This window comes from Clarias gariepinus, chromosome 15 (genome assembly GCF_024256425.1).
Source record: "Clarias gariepinus isolate MV-2021 ecotype Netherlands chromosome 15, CGAR_prim_01v2, whole genome shotgun sequence".
Taxonomy (NCBI): Eukaryota; Metazoa; Chordata; class Actinopteri; order Siluriformes; family Clariidae; genus Clarias; species Clarias gariepinus.
The window spans coordinates 25956498-25973896 of NC_071114.1; the positions used below are offsets into that span (position 1 = coordinate 25956498).

Consider the following 17399-nt stretch of genomic DNA (forward strand, 5'->3'; position numbering starts at 1 on the left):
TCACACAATTGTCTCCCCCTCTGGGAAATCTTATCAATACCATCCACTGCAGAGCTGACCGAAAACCACATCGAAAAACTTTTCATTTCATTTAATGCGAGTCTGGCTTCCCTTCTTTTCAATAGGACTTCAATAAAAAAAAGAAATAAACTGCATAAAAAGAGTGAAAGCAATGAGCAATAACTGCGCAGGAGAAATCTCAAAACACAAGCGTCTATGAAATAACTAACTAATAGGGATGAGTAAAGACGAAGAAGGAATGTCCAAGAAAGAAAGAGCGTAGGAGACGGAGGACAAGGCCAGCTTAAAGAACCTGCAGTCGACGTTTCTCCGCGTGCATCTTAGTCCGTCGCCAAGGAAAGTCCCTGAACCGTGACCCCTTCCCACAATCCAATCTGGTTGAGAATCATTCAGGCGCGGGTTGATGTGGGTGGCCCTCCTCGACCTTGTCCAGCTCTAACCATTTTGTTTTACAATTTAACAATTTGAAGAAAACGCTCACGCTGAACGTCGCCTCCCAAAAGTACCAGAGTTTAAACTATAACCATTTCACGCTTTTCAAAAGAGAAAGCACCAGTGAAATTCTGCAGCACCAAAACAGGCTGGAATTAAACACAAGAAGGTATCAAGGAAGTCAAGGAAGCTGGGATGAATTGCACCATAACACCTTGTTATTTTAACCTCCTGACACCCAGACTTTACTTCTGTGTACACCGCAATTACTTCTCTTTTTTTTTTCTTCTTTATTGGTGACAACTTTGAACTTACGTCTTAAAACGGGACGGAATTTGGTAAAAGATCAATATATACACACAACAATATATATACCCAACTATCCTCATATAAGAATAATACAAGCACTATTGCCATACGGCCAGGGTCGCTTAATTTAATCCCTTCGTCACATCAGGATATTAAACACCATTCACTGTAGGGTTCGGATGGATAAGTGTGTATGCAAGGGGAGCCTCTTCCTGGTGAACGTTTTAGACTTTTAAACTCTCAGCTGGCCTCCTGCCTTAATGGCATTTCGGCTCGTCAAAAACACGTCTCCCTGACGTCCCGGGACATGTGTCCATGGGCCCAGTGCTGGAATGCCAAGTCCACTCTGCAGGTGTGCGTTCTGGCTTTGTCCCCTGCGTCCTTATTTTCGAATTCAATCCATCACGGGTCAGGGGTCGAGGTTTTGAGGGGTCAGATGCTGAAGGCGGAGTGAGAGTATGGACAGCTGCTTTCCATCACGCCTTCGCTTGTGCCCTTAAACCAAAGGAAACGCTTCGGCTCTCATTGTGCGCGCACAGCAGAAGTATAACCCCGGTGCGCCGCAGAAACTAAACCAGGCCCCCTTGATGGCCTCATGAACACCAATGAATAACGACCTTCATCCCACCCGAGGTCACATATACATGCGTTTTAAACGAACTGCGCGACGTGAAATCACAACGGAAAAATAAACAACGAAAGCCAACCCTTGGCGAATTCCATTATAATTCAATTTTGCTCTGTAAACCTTTTAGTGGTTGCATGGTTCCCTATGCAAGCACCGTGTGCGAAGAGAAATTCCATTACATGACGGCTGTGCATTAAAGAGGCTCTAATGCGCAGTCCCCACATGCTCTCTGACTCCTATTAACTCCATCAGGATCAGTACCGAGGATTGCAGACCTCCCAGACGGCGTTCTATGCACCTCAGCACATTCAGACCGCAGGTTCACCTTGGATAGGGTCACACTGATGGTCCCAACGGACCAGCGCACCAGTTTCAAGAGGAAGGAAGTCGAGCAAACCACAGATCTAAAGAGACTTTTTGATTAAATAAAAAAAAAAAAGATTAGATAAACAGAGTCGAACTCGGTAGACCAAAACATCCAAGATTAACTTCGGGTCAAGGGGTCACCGATCCGCACACAACTTGGAACAGGTTTTACGACTAATACCCATCCTGACTTGGACTGTGGACCAGGACTGCATCCAGTGGCTGAGTAGTACAGGGTATGGCAACCCACCAACAGCGGGGCTCTAACACAAATCCTCAGATCCTGAGATCAACAAGCTTGGGCCTGAACAACCATTGCCTCTAAATAAAAAAATTTTAAAATCCTAGATGCTGTATGGTTATTTTGACATCTCAATTACTCCACCGACAGAACGAGCGGAGGCTAATAATTCCCAGGACCTCATTACACATTCACAAAGCCTTCTGCATTGTTGATTAACCTAAACCTGGCTGGCTTCATGCATCCCAGCGGAAGCAGGTGTTCAATGCGTGTGCAGCCTCCAGGGTTTTTAGACGCTGTACAATTGGGAGATCTGGCTGGTGGGTCCGAATTAGCGGTGACCAAATTGCGGGAAATAATCATGGGGTTTACAAAAGAAAGACTGCTCTCATAAGTAAATCAACGATCCCCAAGGTCGGGCTTGATCGTTGGAAAAATTCTTCATAAGAAAATTCAAAAAGTTTGATAAATTACCTAAAACCCCGATGTAATACTTTGCCTATTTGGATGCTATATGAAAAGTAAGAGCTTTAAACTGTTTGCTTTTTGGAGCCAGGCGATACAACGGGCCCTTTCTGGACCTTTGAGATAAACCAGCTGCCAGCCTCAGCACAGCGGAGATCTTCACCACGTCTGGAGGTGCCAAGAGCCACAGGCTGAGTTCTGGCAGGCTGGCAGAGTGTTTCAACGCACTCACAATTCTTCCTGTATGATGGACTCTACACCCTACAGCACTTCAAGGGTGGGTTTCCCCCCCTCCCCCCACTGAGCTAGAGGGTCGGCCCCTGCAGCGCCCGTCAAAAGCTCTGCAGCACTGCACTGAGGCTGAATGGGTACACTTAAGACACTCTCAGTCATCTAAGCTCTTGGATGTGTTGAGTCTTTATACGGGACAACTGTTCATGCCGCATGACTGGGAAGGTTAATAGTGATGAGCTCTTTGTGTACTGCTATACTTCAAGATAAAATTTTTGTAAAAAATACATATGTTAGATCTAATTATCCTGATCAGATACGCCAGAGAAATGAACTTGTACAATCAGATTCGGTTGTTTAAGATTGCTCTATAGAAAAATAATTAAATAATAATAATTTTTATTATTGTAAAAATTACTATTATTTTTTATTGTTTTAAAATAATAATGTTCTTTATATTTGAAGCAATTCTCGAAATACAAATTATTTCAACCCAAAAGCTCTGACAAAAAGAAAAAAATTTAAAAAGCATAGATTTTCCCAGGCAGGACAGATATATGCATCGAGGAACAAAACCATTTTGAAATAAATTTGTTCTTTATTCACACAGTTCAGATGAACCTGGTTGCCAATATGGCTTCTAATACAGCTTCAAAGCTTTTTTTAATGAAATCTCTGGTAAATAAAGGCGTAAAAAATGATTGACATTTACATTTTCAAACAGTATGGTGATGAGACTCTTAGCCGCCGTAAAACGTGAATTGTGCAAACGTTTTAAAATAGACCGTATGTTTATGAACAGCGATCCCGGTCGGAACGCCTGATCCTTGAAAATCTATGGAAAATTCTCACTAATTTGCAGACGACACATACTGTAAATGTCTGCGGGAACTGTACACTCAATTATTGCACGGTACGGAAAGTTATCGCCACATCCACAGTACAGTCCTGACCTCGCCCCAAGTCACCACCACAAGTTTGGGCCATTAAAGGAGTTCCTGGGAGGCCAGTGTAGCAGGCTCTAACATACTGAGAAAGCTTTCTACACTGATGGTATCCAAGCACTAGTGTAACACTGGGATAAGTGCATTAGTGTAACAGGGGATTATATATTTAGGAATAAAGGGAGGTTTTACTTCCATAACTTCGTTCTGTTATTCTGTGCAATCAAAAGTCCTGGTTTGACTTGAACGGCACGTCTTCACAAGACAGCACAAGGCTTCACAATGCATGACCAATTCAGTAGTGATGCAATGCATGTAGTAATACGTCATTGTTTTTTTATATTATATATATAAAAATTATGTTGTTTTGGGAACAAGAAACAGATAAATCCTACATTACGTAAAAACATAAATCACTAACTCTAAAGGAAGAAATGGCCCCAGGACTTTAAATTTCAATGCATTTATTTATTTTTTATTTTTTTGGTTTAGATTTATTGCAATGAGGTTTTGGATGATGATTAATAGGGAATGAGCTCCTGTGCATGTTTTCCCAACGTCCACGTGTCGCAAAAGGCGATCTTCGAGGAAGTTTCGACGCATTCAGTTACTAAACTCGGATGCGGGAAAACAACCCGAAACTCTGAATCCATAAAATGTAGGTCATTTCTTTTTGCCTCCGACATGACAAGTACAACAAGCTGAGCGCCCATGGGTTTGTCCCAAGATGAAATACAACTCAGAAAACAGGTCAGAAACAAAACTCTGGTGCTCTTTTCATGAGCGATGATCTAGAAGAAGAGAGGAGGACAGAAAGTGAGAGAGAGAGAGAGAAAAAACAAAAAAAACAATACTAATTAATCTGGTGCACGGCTGCGAGTTGCCAGACTGCCCTTTTTTTTTTGCTTGGTGGAAAAAAGACGGGCAGCAAAGCATGCTAGCAAACTGGGTCAGTGTTAAATGGATTCAAAGGTTTCCTGCTCTAAACCGGACCTCGGAAGTGGCTTTCGTCCGGATGATGTTCAAGCTCAGTTTTGTTCAAGTTTGCATACGGCGAAATAATTATCACCGACTGATAAAGGGGTGTTCGCCTGACTGGCCGCTTAAAACTCATGATGCAAATTCTTGGAGCGTATCCAAGAGAGACAGATTAAAAACAATATGCTCTGCTGAAGAGGATCTACAAAGCCAGGAGGCGTCAGGAAATCAAATTTACAGTTTGCCACGTCCTTATTATTCACTTTAAAAATGCATGAGATTGGGCAACCTGCCAAAACATGAGCTCACAATATGTCTGAGAGCCGAACAACCAGGACTAGAACCTGTTCTCCACTGGGGCTTTGATGAGGTTCCATCCCGTTCTCTGGTCGCATTTAGACTTGAGGAAAGATTTGCTCAGCGCCGTTTCCTCGTCTCCAGGGAAGCAGAGAAAATGACCTAAACGAAGTCAGGGCCAGGTTTCGCTCCACCAAGCGTAAGCTGTGAAAAGTCCCAAGTGCTGTAATCCGTGCCAGCTGCTGAAAGCTGGCAGGGGACGTTGGCGGCAGGAGTTCACCTGCAGAACAAATCGATTAACAGCCACGGAACGAGAACTGGCGTGGTTGTGGGTAGCGTCACAACTACCATCCGAATCAGACATTGAAAAGGGAAAGGAAACAAAACAAAAACACATCTGTGAAGTTTCTTCTTCTTATTTTTTTTTTAATGATGCACTCTTTCAGAACTTTACAGACCTGGTATGCACAGCATTTGCTCTGAATTTGAATGGCACAAATTGTACTCAGCTCGTGCCAGTTGTTGAAAACACAAGAGATTACGCCAACATCTGATTGCTTCCTATTCATATTCTAATTATTATTTACAAAGCTGCCATTGAGATGCTCAAGTTGGAACCAAACTGTTATAGCTGCGGCGATGCCTTTGTTCCAGCCATCAAATCTTTCGCCCATCCATCTCCAATCAACACTTTATTGATTGCACGGAGTAGAAAAACAATTCCAGAGACACTGGATATGAGCACACATGTTCTCCAACATGGGAATTTACCAAAAAGTCAAACAACCTAGGGGTGTGGGTTTTTTTTTTTTTTTTTTTTTATTGGAGTTGGAATTAAACCCCAATCCCAGCCTGAGACGCTGCACCAGTGTGGAACCCTTGCTTGTTCCAAATGCTCTCGAATTTTATTATCCACCCAGATACTAATTCATGCACGTCTGCCACACACCAACCATGTGACCATCTCAGCTATTTTTGTTTCGCTGTAAAAGAGGAAGCATGATACTGGAATGCTTTAACGCTGGGTCGAGTTGGATGTTAGACCAACCAAGGGACACATTACGGTAGGGATCATCAACTCCAGTCATGAGGGGAACGTCCCCGCAGTTTGTCGTTCATCAACATCAAAATACACCAACGAAACCTAATAATTAACATTTTCGCGGTATTTGGGGGACACACTTATTCCGATCGACTTGCATTTTATCTCATCATACATCTGAGCAGTTCTGGGTTAAGGGCCTCGCTCAAGGACCTGGCAGTGTGGTGCAGGGCTGTGAACCTGGGATCTTCCGATCAGCAGTCCAACGCAGAACCCTGAGCTACCCCCCTGAACTCAATAGATTAGTTGAACCAGCTGTGTTTGAGCAGAAGGATGACCAAACAGTGTTAGACCTTGGCCCTCCAGGACTGAAGTTTAAGATCGCTGCACTGGGGCATCCCACACCCCACACGAGCAGATCTAATGCATGATGGCAAAGAAACCATGCCGGGTATAGTTTGCATGCGACATCTAAATATGGTCCGGGAAGATTTAGAAATGTCATTGGATCGGTTACTCAGTATTGTCAGGGCACTACAAAGGAAATAGAGTCGTTTCCCTTCGAATGCCAGAATGCAATGAGTCTTTGCAGCGCAAATCCCAAAGATCCTCAAAGCAGGACCCTCGGTAATGTCTTAACAAAACAGCAGGAAAAGTTTAGTGCTTAAGATTCTGTGCTAGAGTGTGAATTCAAATGCCAAAGATTCACTACAAGGCCCTCGAGGAATGCCCCTAATGCCGAACTGCTTCGCTGTATGCCGAAGAAATACAAAATACCCGTATGTTTAAAAAAAACACACACGCACACATTCCCCAAATGCAGCCTTAGAGCGACTTGAAGAAATGAAGCTTCCTTGCACGAGTAAGGAGCAGGAGCCTCTCGATATTTAGACATACCATGTTGCAAGTCAGGTCTCCGTGCCAACTCCAACACCCCGCCTTCCTCTTTAACTCAGACTGACAGCTCTCGGGGGTTAGAAAGCTGTAGATGACCAGCACGTCCCCCGCTTTTGTCCCCTAAGAATGAGAGATGGCTTCATGCCAACAAGTCCTTTCGTCCACACTGACACGGAAAAAAAGCGCACCGTCAATCACAGTTCATTAAAAATTCTTTTGGAAGCCCTCATTTGCACATTAAGCAATTAGCCAGGAGCCTATTGTCCATCTAAATTAATAAAGCAAACTAAAAGTCTCTGAAATTCTCAGCAGGGGGTTATTGTCATGTCCTGCTTTCAAAAAGATTCACCATGCTGACCATTCAGGATTAAATTCGCTGATGCTGATCTTCATTGGGTTTTTTTTTTTTTCCTGACACTTGAAAACATCCAGCTGGATCCGTTATCATGACTGAGACACGATAAGACGCGTAATGCGGCGTAATACTGACTCTATTCAGCAAACAAGCTGAGGCAATATCAGGACGGAAAGCGGAGTGGAAGCGTAGACAAGCCGAACATCTCCTCAGCTGACAAAAACAAGCTCGCGGGGACATGACGCTGGCATGGCAGCCTGTCGCGGACGTGGTTATCCGTCACCGCGATCGGGCCATGAAGAAATATTTCTCGTCTGCCCGTTTTAACGATGTCACTGACTCATGACTGGATCGTTGCACACAAGTCATATTTAATTAGATATTACAAAACAGACATTTATAGAGGCATAAAAAGCAAACATCCTGCACATGTTTATGTACAGAAGGGGGACGGGGATGTAATTCATAATTTAGATCATGTGCTACAGATTAGGACTGTGACCGCATCTGCAATATAGTTATTGGAAACGGATTTGGGGGGAAGAAAAAAAAGCTTATTTGCATTTTGGAGTCTTCTGCATAATCAGCATGGCCAGCGGCTAATATCATAATGCTAATAGCAAATGATGTATTGTGCAGTCCTAGCGGGAATATCATGAAAAATAGCATCTGACACTGGAGAGGCCACCAGCAACAGTCTCGGCCCACACCGTCAACTGGTGGACTACTGGTAATACTTAAAATAAATTTATATTTAAAAAAAAAAATATATATATATATATATATATATATATATATATATATTTTTTTAATGAATTTATTTTTTATGAGTTATATATGCACACACCTATATATGTACATACACACACACGTATCTATATATAGGGATGGGAATCACCAGGGACGAGACGATATGATGGGCAATTTGATTTTTATTGCGATTCCGTAAATATCGCAATTGTATAATGATCCTGATTTTTTTTAAAGAATTTATCACAATCCTAAACAAACTTAGAAAACGATTCCCTCCTACTACGCAGGACTGTTCTGCCTGCCAATGTGTGAATAATTTTAAGTGCGCCACCTGCAGGATTATAGAAGAACTGCAACATTTTACCACCGCAAATGCAAACAAATAAAAATGTTAAATAATTTTTTTTTTAATCCGATTTTGGAATGTGTGCCCCAGAAATGATTCGCCACACACAAAAAAATTCATTCATGCAAAGTATTAGCTGAAGGAGTCAGCAAGTGGGTAAGTGATATTCTTTGGGACAGTAAAACATTCCCTGAGATTTTCAAACACTCTTTTTTTATTGATTGGTCAAAATAGCAAACTGAAAAATTTGCTTTAAAAATTTTTTATAGAAAAATGTGCAAAAATGAAAAAGCAAACACCCAGATAAGTACATGTTTACTCTTAAATCCAAAGCATGTGTCTGCTGAACCTGTGTCTTGAGTCAAAAGTGGAAATTTGAGTCATCATTACAAAATTATAACCACTTTAACTTTGCCACTAATGACTCGAATGGTTAAGCATTAAGCGGTAATTGCAGGCATCATTCGGTCATGTTAATTGCTCACCCAGGCTTTTGTAGGAAAGAAATTTTACACGACTGGACCTTTAGTGGGAAGACTTTAGTTGAATATGCCGAGTGTAGGTGACAGGAAAAACATTTGACCGTTATCTCTTTTATAGGAGATAAAAATTATTCTGTACCTCAGAACAAAGAACAGATAGGTCAGAGGTTTCTAGAGCGAAAGAAAAAAAGAAATTCTCAGAATTGTCCCAATAAAACAAAACACAAATAGGTTTTCCGGCTATATGAGCGTTTTTTAAAAGAAACGGTCATGAAACCACGGTAAGATCTGCAAGGACTCCAAAACCTCCAGAGCTGTTTTTCTTCCTTTTAAGTCAAAAAAACAATAAAGAAGAAACAACAGTGTTCAATCGGTGAACTACATGCAACCTAACCCTTTAAAAATACTTCTTATGGTTCACATTAGACCTCAAAGACATGTTTCAAATAAACAGATATTTGCAGACGGGCACCCAACAGTTAGTAATTTGAAACTTGCTGCTCAAACAGAGATCCCTGGCCAATTCTCTGGAACCAATCAAAACTCCCAAAGGTACTCCTGGTTCCCCCTTAATCTCCCGCTTTTATTACTTCCCAGACACAGTCTACCCCGTTCCACCCAGCCCCCTATCCGTCTCTTTTGTACTGATCTGCAGCAAAGCCCTGGATCGCTTTTAACCACGGCACGACGCTTCTCGTGCAGGACAGCCAGCTTTCATCAGCTCCCAAACACAAAACGTCCCCGGACTAGACTCGAGCCTCGTCTATCAGCTTCACACAAGGCATTTCGGATTATTCGTCTCCTGCCAAGACTGGCGAACGAGCACACATCCAACATGATATCAAAATGCAACAGTCAAGAAACAAACTGCAGGGCTTCATTTCTCCCTCATGTGATTCACAGTTTAAACGGAATTAAAGAAAAATAAATTTTTGTACTTATAAGATATTGTAGGAAATCTCTGAGCCAAAGATTTCCTCAGGCTAAACATATGTTCTGGGTTTATCAAGGCGAGCTTTGTCATTCATAAGAATTCAACTCAACCAGCTAAATATAAAAGACCATTTATCATGCATGTACCTCATGATTCATTGTTCTATGAAGTAGCACCCTCATGCATGGACACAAGCATCCATAAAGGTTGAACATTAACATGTTACACCATGTGGCATAACACTAACAAAAGAGCTGCATCTTTACTTTATAGTAGAGCAAATACTATCATAGTAATATAATAGAAATACTATTACGCAACATTTTCCTTCCTCTGCAAAGCAAAACTGATGTCTCTACTATTCTAGTAATTTAATCCATCCATAGGAACCTCTGTAGTCTGACTAGGGGGAACAGTGATCATGGCTGTATTTAATCCCATTTTACTACTGTCTTAAGACATATGGTCAACACCAGTTAACCTGAATGTCTTTGAATTGAAATGTGGGAGGAAACCGGAGTACCTGGAGGAAACCCGCCAAGCACAGAGAACATGCGAACTCAATGCACACAGAGCCCGGGGCAGGAATCGAACCTGGACCCAGGAGTGCTAACCAGACCATGACCATGCCGCCCTAGTAATGTAATGTAATAGACATAAATAAACAAATAAATAATGCATTGAATATCTATCGAGTTACCAGTTAATTGTTCTTTCGACTCAATTTAGTGTTATTTTACTCATACAAATGCATGTAGATTAGGGAATACTGTAACATTAGATAAGTAGGTGTGCATACTGTATGCTTTATGAATTGGTGCAAAACAGTGCAGGAGTAGAGCAGGAGGGGGAAAAGATGCACCTAGGTGTAGTTCTTTGTCAATGTGCAAAAACAAACAAACACACAAACATATACATGTATGTTTTTTTTTTTTTTTGCATGGTTGTTTTTTTGCATGCAAATACATACACACACACACACACTGCAACGTGAAACACTGAGCACAACTAGATGTTTTAAAGGTTGAGTTTTGCTGCAACTGAAATGAAATCAGTGTTCAGCTGTTAGTCATGCACCACCATTCCTGGACTGTTTCGCATTTACAATTTCAAAGCAAATAATCATCTTTTTTTTTTTATAAATAAAATAAACACGCATTTACCTTTCTGAGCGCGTGCAGGCGCGAGCGAGCACGCAGAGGTGAGGCAGAGGAGAGAGAGCAGCACGCGCGCTCCCCGCTCCGCCATCCCTTTGAGATCAAACAGCCAAAAAGAAACAATGTTTCTTTCGCTCCGAACAAACAGCAAAAAAAAAGAAAGAAAAACTCCACGGAGTCTGGAGTCCTGAAGCCCGGCCCCGACCCTCTCCCTTACACTCTCCCGGTCAGACAGTTCACCCCGAGCGGCTTCCGAACCATCCGCCAGCCGCTGACTTCGGAAAAGTCGCGCCGAGAAACATGGAGCTGTGGGGCCGAGGAGCGAAAACTTGGCGAAAAAAAATCACATCAATCCATATCGGTGGCGGATCGGCTCGGGTCGGCGCACACGGACACACCGCAACAAAACACAAGAAAGCGTAGAGCACACGATCCGAGAGAGAAACAACGATCGGAAAGTGTGTGTATGTGTCTGCGTGTTGTTTTTTACCCCCACAGCAATCTGAGCAAAATGCCCCAGCTGGGGTAGAGCGCAACAGCGGCGTGGAAAGGGCAGAATTCAGCTCGGATCCGCGGGAAAACCTGACCTGGAGTTTCCCCAGGTGGAGCATGGACTCAGACGGAGAGCTGCAAACTGCGGAAAGAACAGCGCCTCCTTCCTCATCCTGCTCAGCTCACACTACTAACACACACACACACACACACACAATAGTTTTATTTGCACTAGCGTTAGCACGCGTCGTTGACGGGAAAAGTTTGTGGAAATAGTTAAAAGGTTAAAGCTAAAATAAACTGATCGGCTTTAATGTAATCAGTGATGATATTATTTCAGTTTGAAGTCCACTTAAATGTCTGTCCTGCAGAACTCTCTCATTTATTAATACAAAGAAATAACTTTCTGTAAAGTTTACACAAGAAGTTGGAATTCGTCAGCCAAATACACTCCCTGTTCAGTAGGTTAATCGGAGAGTGAATCACTGATGATAAATCAGATAAAGATGAAGTTTTGCCTTAAAACAACTCCATAGCTTAAAGATTCACTCGTACCACTTCAGCGCTGTTATTTCGGTGTTGAAAATATTAATTAATCCCAGTATAAATATTTAATTTAGCTTTTCTAATTCAAATTTATTGGTGCAGGTGTTTGTTCATGTTGAGCAAGTAGCTTATTGTAAAGTAGATGATTAAATCCGCCACATAACTGTTCATAACATCGCTTTTATTTAGCATTTAGATTTCATTCATGGTGCAGGTTAAACTTCAGGCAGATATCCAAGTACTAGAGAAGTCTGAATAAATTCTATCCAGCCAGACAGAACAGACATACATATATACAGACAAAATTTTCTGACACTGGTTTCGGGTCCTCAAATGTATGAAATGTAAAGAGATCATTGAAAGAGCGATTTCTGACCAATATACAGACATGACCTTTCTTTTATTTATATATATGCTTTAAATGTATACACTAAAAAGTTATTGGCATTATTATTATGACTTATTTCCCTTCTTTTCAGCCTGGAATCAACACATCTTTGTTTTTAGTTAAGCCTTTATTTGTCAAATATACTGTACATTACTGAATATATAAAATTCATTCATGGTCTATACCACTTATCCTGCGTACAGAGTCCGGACCCTGAAGGTGCACGACGAATGTTCTTTGTTGAAGTTTAAATTCTTTCTTTACATATTCCAGGGCTCAACAGTGATAACTATTATTGCCTGAGAGTCATAGAGTCCTAGGGATGCCTAGACATAATAAATCTGCTTAAATATGTAACTAAAATCCAAAACACATACTTGCGAGAAGTACATGTCCACCCATAATTTTAAATAAACACAACCAGATAAAAGTTTGGACACGCCTTTAAACTACATGCTGAAGGCGTTCAAAATATGCAATAATCTCCTTTGAACAGTTGATATTGAGATGTATCTGCTACTTCTGCTCTGTAAATCCTTCATAACGCCTCTAATCTGAGGTGCTGTTTGTTAATTAGTGATTTCTGAGGCTGGTGACTCTAAATGAACTTCTCCACAGAATCTCCTTTAATGAGTTTTGCAAACGTCTTATAATAACTACTGACTGTTGTCATTGTTACTTAATTGCAGAATGCCATGCGTGTTATTTCATAGTTGTAAATTCTCCAGTATTGTTCTAGAATATAAAAAAAATAAACCACTAATCAAATAAAATTTAATTAGAAGGTGAGTACTGGTACTGTATGCACCAAAAAGTACACAGGTGGCCACAAAGCTTCTGAGAGAATGTCCTTTGGAAAGATGAGACAAAACTTTTGGAAATTTTGGCAAGTCACATCAGCTCTATGTTCACAGGCATACAAAGGAAAGAACACTGTACCTACTGGGAAAGACGGGGGAGACTCAGTTATGTTCTGGGGCTGCTTTGCACATCTGTGCAGGGTACAACGAAATCTCAAGACTGTCGAGGCGTTCTGGAACGAAATGTGCTGCGCAATGTCAGAAAGCTCAGGCTCACGAGCACGTCATGGGTCCTCCAACAGAATAATGACCCAAAAGGCACAGCTAAAAACACCCAAGAATGGCTAAGAACAAAACACTGAACTATTCTGAAGTGGCCTTCTGTGCGCCCTGATCTAAATCTTTATAAACATCTGTGGAAAGAGCTGAATCATGCAGTCTGGGAAAGGTAGCCTTCAAAAATACCCGTGGAAAGTTGCAGAAGTCTTACTGAGAAACAGAAATCGTTTGATTGTAGTGATTAAAATGCATTAAAATGATGTGCAACAAAATACTGTATTAGGTTACGGGTCCTATCATGCTTGTCCAGGCCAGTTTCATTAGCGTGATTTTTAAAATTATTATATTGAATCACAAGTCAAAAGCAATGTCTAATTTGCATCAGTTAATTTTCAGTAATTATTATTTTTGTCAAGTTATTTTAGTGACCTCTGTGTTTTTTTCTTTCTCTAACGGAAGTGTACCAGCTATTTTGTCCTTGTGTGTACTTGCCATTATTATTAATATTAACAAATAGTTTCTTTCTTTTCAGACTAGAATAAACCAAGCTTTATGCCTATAAGTGATAAAAATAAATTAGATTTTCTAATGAAGCCAGATTATTAATCAAACTAAGGGTGGATTAAACACTAAAATACCCCCTTATACCATAGACAGAATTAAAGTTTACTTTAAAAAAAGGGTAAATCATGAAGAGTCACGTCCAAGTCAACCCCGGTCTTCTGAAATACGTCTTCATGCAGTTTGAAGATCTGTTAAAAAGAACAACCCTCTCATTCTATACCTAGGCGAGTTGCAGCTCTTAAAGCCTAATGGAAAATCAACAAAGTACGTATTAATAATGTATTAATAGAGCTCTTGCAGTGACGTGATCCACAATGAAAACATTCAAGATTTTGTCTGCAATCATGCCAGACACAGATACCATCAAGCCAAATAATGAATATGGCTAAATTTAAACCTACGGATTTTATTCACCACATAAGGATGCATGTTGAGAAACTTATTAGATATAACAGATTATCAAAAAATATCGCTGTACTTGCAGATTTATAATGTATTGTATTGCTGATATTTAGAGTCGTCTCATCAGGTAAGATTTCAGCTATCATTTAGTGGAACTGATGTATTTTGCCAGCATAATTCTGTTATAAACACATCAGTTTCTGATTTACCAGCATGGTGGTGTAGTGGTCACCACTGTGGCCTTGTACCTCCAGGGTCGAGGGCTCCCACCTTCGGGTCCGTGCTTGGTGGGTTTCCTCCGGGTACTCCAATTTTCTCCCACACTCCAAAGACATGCAGATTAGGCTAATCAGCATTTCCAAATGCAATAGACTAGCACCCCAAGTCCTCTGGAAAAGGCTCCAGGCTTCCACAACCCTGTACTGTATAGGCACTATAGAGAATGAGTGAGTTTCTGACTTACTTTTCTCTCTAACTTGCTTGTATTTAGAACGGTTGTATGTAACTGTGTAGCACATATGATCCATTTCACCCAAATGAGGATGGGTTCCCTGTTGAGTCTGGCCCCTTTCAAGGTTTCTTTCTATTACCATCTTAGGGCGTTTTTCTTTGCCACTGTTGCCGTTGTCCTCGGTTTGCTCATCAAGGACAATCTTATCATTTTAATTTGTATTATTATTCATCTTATTCAATCTTATTCATTTTAAACTTAATAATACCTTTGATTGTGTAAAGCTGCTTTGCGACAATGTCAATTGTTAAAAGCGCTATACAAATAAAATTGAATTGAACTGAATATGATATAACGGGGATGATTTAAAAAATTAGGCTGGAAAAAATCTACCTAATTTAAGATGTGATAAAACACTGGTTTGACATCAAGAGTATACACAAGCTCCATAAGAAGTTTAATGAGACTTATGAAAACATACTGACCGCCCCAGCCCAATTGAACCCCTGCATGAATTCTAAATAAGCAAGAACACCATGGATATTGAGTATTTCCATCCACCCATCCATGTAGAAACCTCTATAGTCCAACTAAGAACCATGGAGGCCGATGGTGACCTTTGTATTTATACCCATTTGTACAACCGTGGTAGGACCTCTGGTCAACATTCACACACTACAGGCTAGTTAGAAATGGCAGTTAACATAATCTGCATGTTTTTAGGCTGTGGAAGTGGAAACCCACCAAGCACGGGGAGAACATAGGAATCCAACGCAGGACCTGAAGGTGCAAGGCCACAATGCTAACCACTAAGCCAACGTGCCACCATTGGATATTAAACCTATTATATTTAATCAATATTTAGAAAAAATAAAACGGTCACTAATTTGATAAATCTGTCTACCAGGTTTTTGATCTCATATGTTGCATCATTCCCATGCATAACAATTCTCCGGTAGGATAAATCCGCAAACAGATTGCCAGACAAAACAACATGTATTTTGGTGCTTATTGCATATTATGTACAGTACTATCATAAAACTATGGGTGTCTGTCTGCATGTCTGTGGAATAATACCGCATTTGAGGTGCCTTGTGTATTAAGAGATATTAGGAATCCTATATTGCTATAAAGTAATTTATAGTTTAACAGTTAGTTCTGGTCCACTAATACAATTTGGTCGACGTGCTATAAAGTAAGTGCGACATCTTCAGGATCTCTTCCTGCAAGCAGGGAAAATAATAAACAGAATAGTCGGTCACTCAATATTAATTTCACAGTTTATAGACCTGTAAAAGTGATATCACACTCACAATCATGTAGAAATACCGAATATTGGTAAATAATATTTTACAATCAGCTACAGCAATCAGCCAGCGGGCTAGGGCCTACGCAGAATCACCAGTATTACACCTAAGCACACTCTTGGTCAATCACTTACTCATCGACTATACCGCTTTATCCTTTGTACAGAGTCGCAGGGGCCTAGAGCCTATCCCAGGAGACTTAGGGCACGAGACGCGGTACACCCTGGGCGGGGTGCACATTAACCTAACCTGAATGTCTTGGACTGTGGAAGGAAACCAGAGTACCCTGAGGAAACCTACCAAGCTTGGGGAGAACATGCAAACTGCAAGCACACAGACCCCGAGGCGGGAATCGAACCTAGACCCAGTCCCTAACCATTACTTCTTACTATTCACCAAATTTCATCTTCTACACTCACTCAACGGTTGTGGGGATTACCATGACCACATGGACAATGCCTGAAGTGAAATTAATGCTCTGTACAGCTCTGTACTATATAACCGGGGGATGAATTGAGTAAGGTGCTGAGCTGGCCAACCACTGATTTATGTCAATGACAAACGAAAGCTCTCATACCATCATTTAATGGAAATGTAAATCATAGCATAATGCTGATAATAATAATGATGTAATACAAATTCACGTCACTGGAATGCACTCATTTGGAAGATAGGAAGCGCTCCGCGACACATCATATATATTCTTTTAGTACGATTAATTTTACATGCCTCTGTTTAGGGATTTAAGTGTCAGCAGGAATATTTATTAACCACAGACCATCACACACACATGAGCCTGTTGAAAGTCTCGTCCATATTTAGTCCATATTTGATATTATAATAACCTCTACATTGGTTATGGGTTTCCTTCGAGTACTCCGGTTTCCTCCCACAGTCCAAAGATGCAGATTAGGCTAACTGGTGTTCCCAAATTGCCGGTAGTGTGTGAATGAGTGCGTGTGATGTGTGCCTGGTACCCTGTCCAAAGTGTACCCTGCCTAGTGCCCTAAGTCTCCTTGGATAGGCTCAAGGTACCCGCGACCCTGTATACAAGATAACATTTTGATTTAATTTATCAATAGTAGCTAATCACTAATTATTATTAATTAATTCATTTATTTATTCACCCATCCATCGTATATACCGCTTTATCCTGTATACAGTGTCGTGGGGTTTTGTAGCTGTCGTGGCAAATTTTGTGAACTGCACCAATTTTCTAAACACAAACCCAACAACTACTTGAGTATTTAAAAAGCAAAAAAGTTTATTGCAACCAAAAGTAAATGGACAGC

The 17399-nt window shown here is 40.9% G+C and overlaps 1 protein-coding gene across 3 annotated transcripts in view; it reads right to left on the reverse strand.

Moving 5' to 3' along the window:
* Positions 1–11411, reverse strand: part of neo1a (neogenin 1a) — a 133814-nt gene extending 122403 nt beyond the window's left edge. For all 3 annotated transcript variants that reach the window (XM_053512800.1, XM_053512801.1, XM_053512799.1), the window contains exon 1: positions 10885–11411. In XM_053512800.1, the coding sequence (XP_053368775.1) occupies positions 10885–10969 (85 nt within the window). In that variant the 5' untranslated portion in view covers positions 10970–11411. The remainder of the gene's footprint in view (positions 1–10884) is intronic.
* Positions 11412–17399: the final 5988 nt, after the last annotated feature.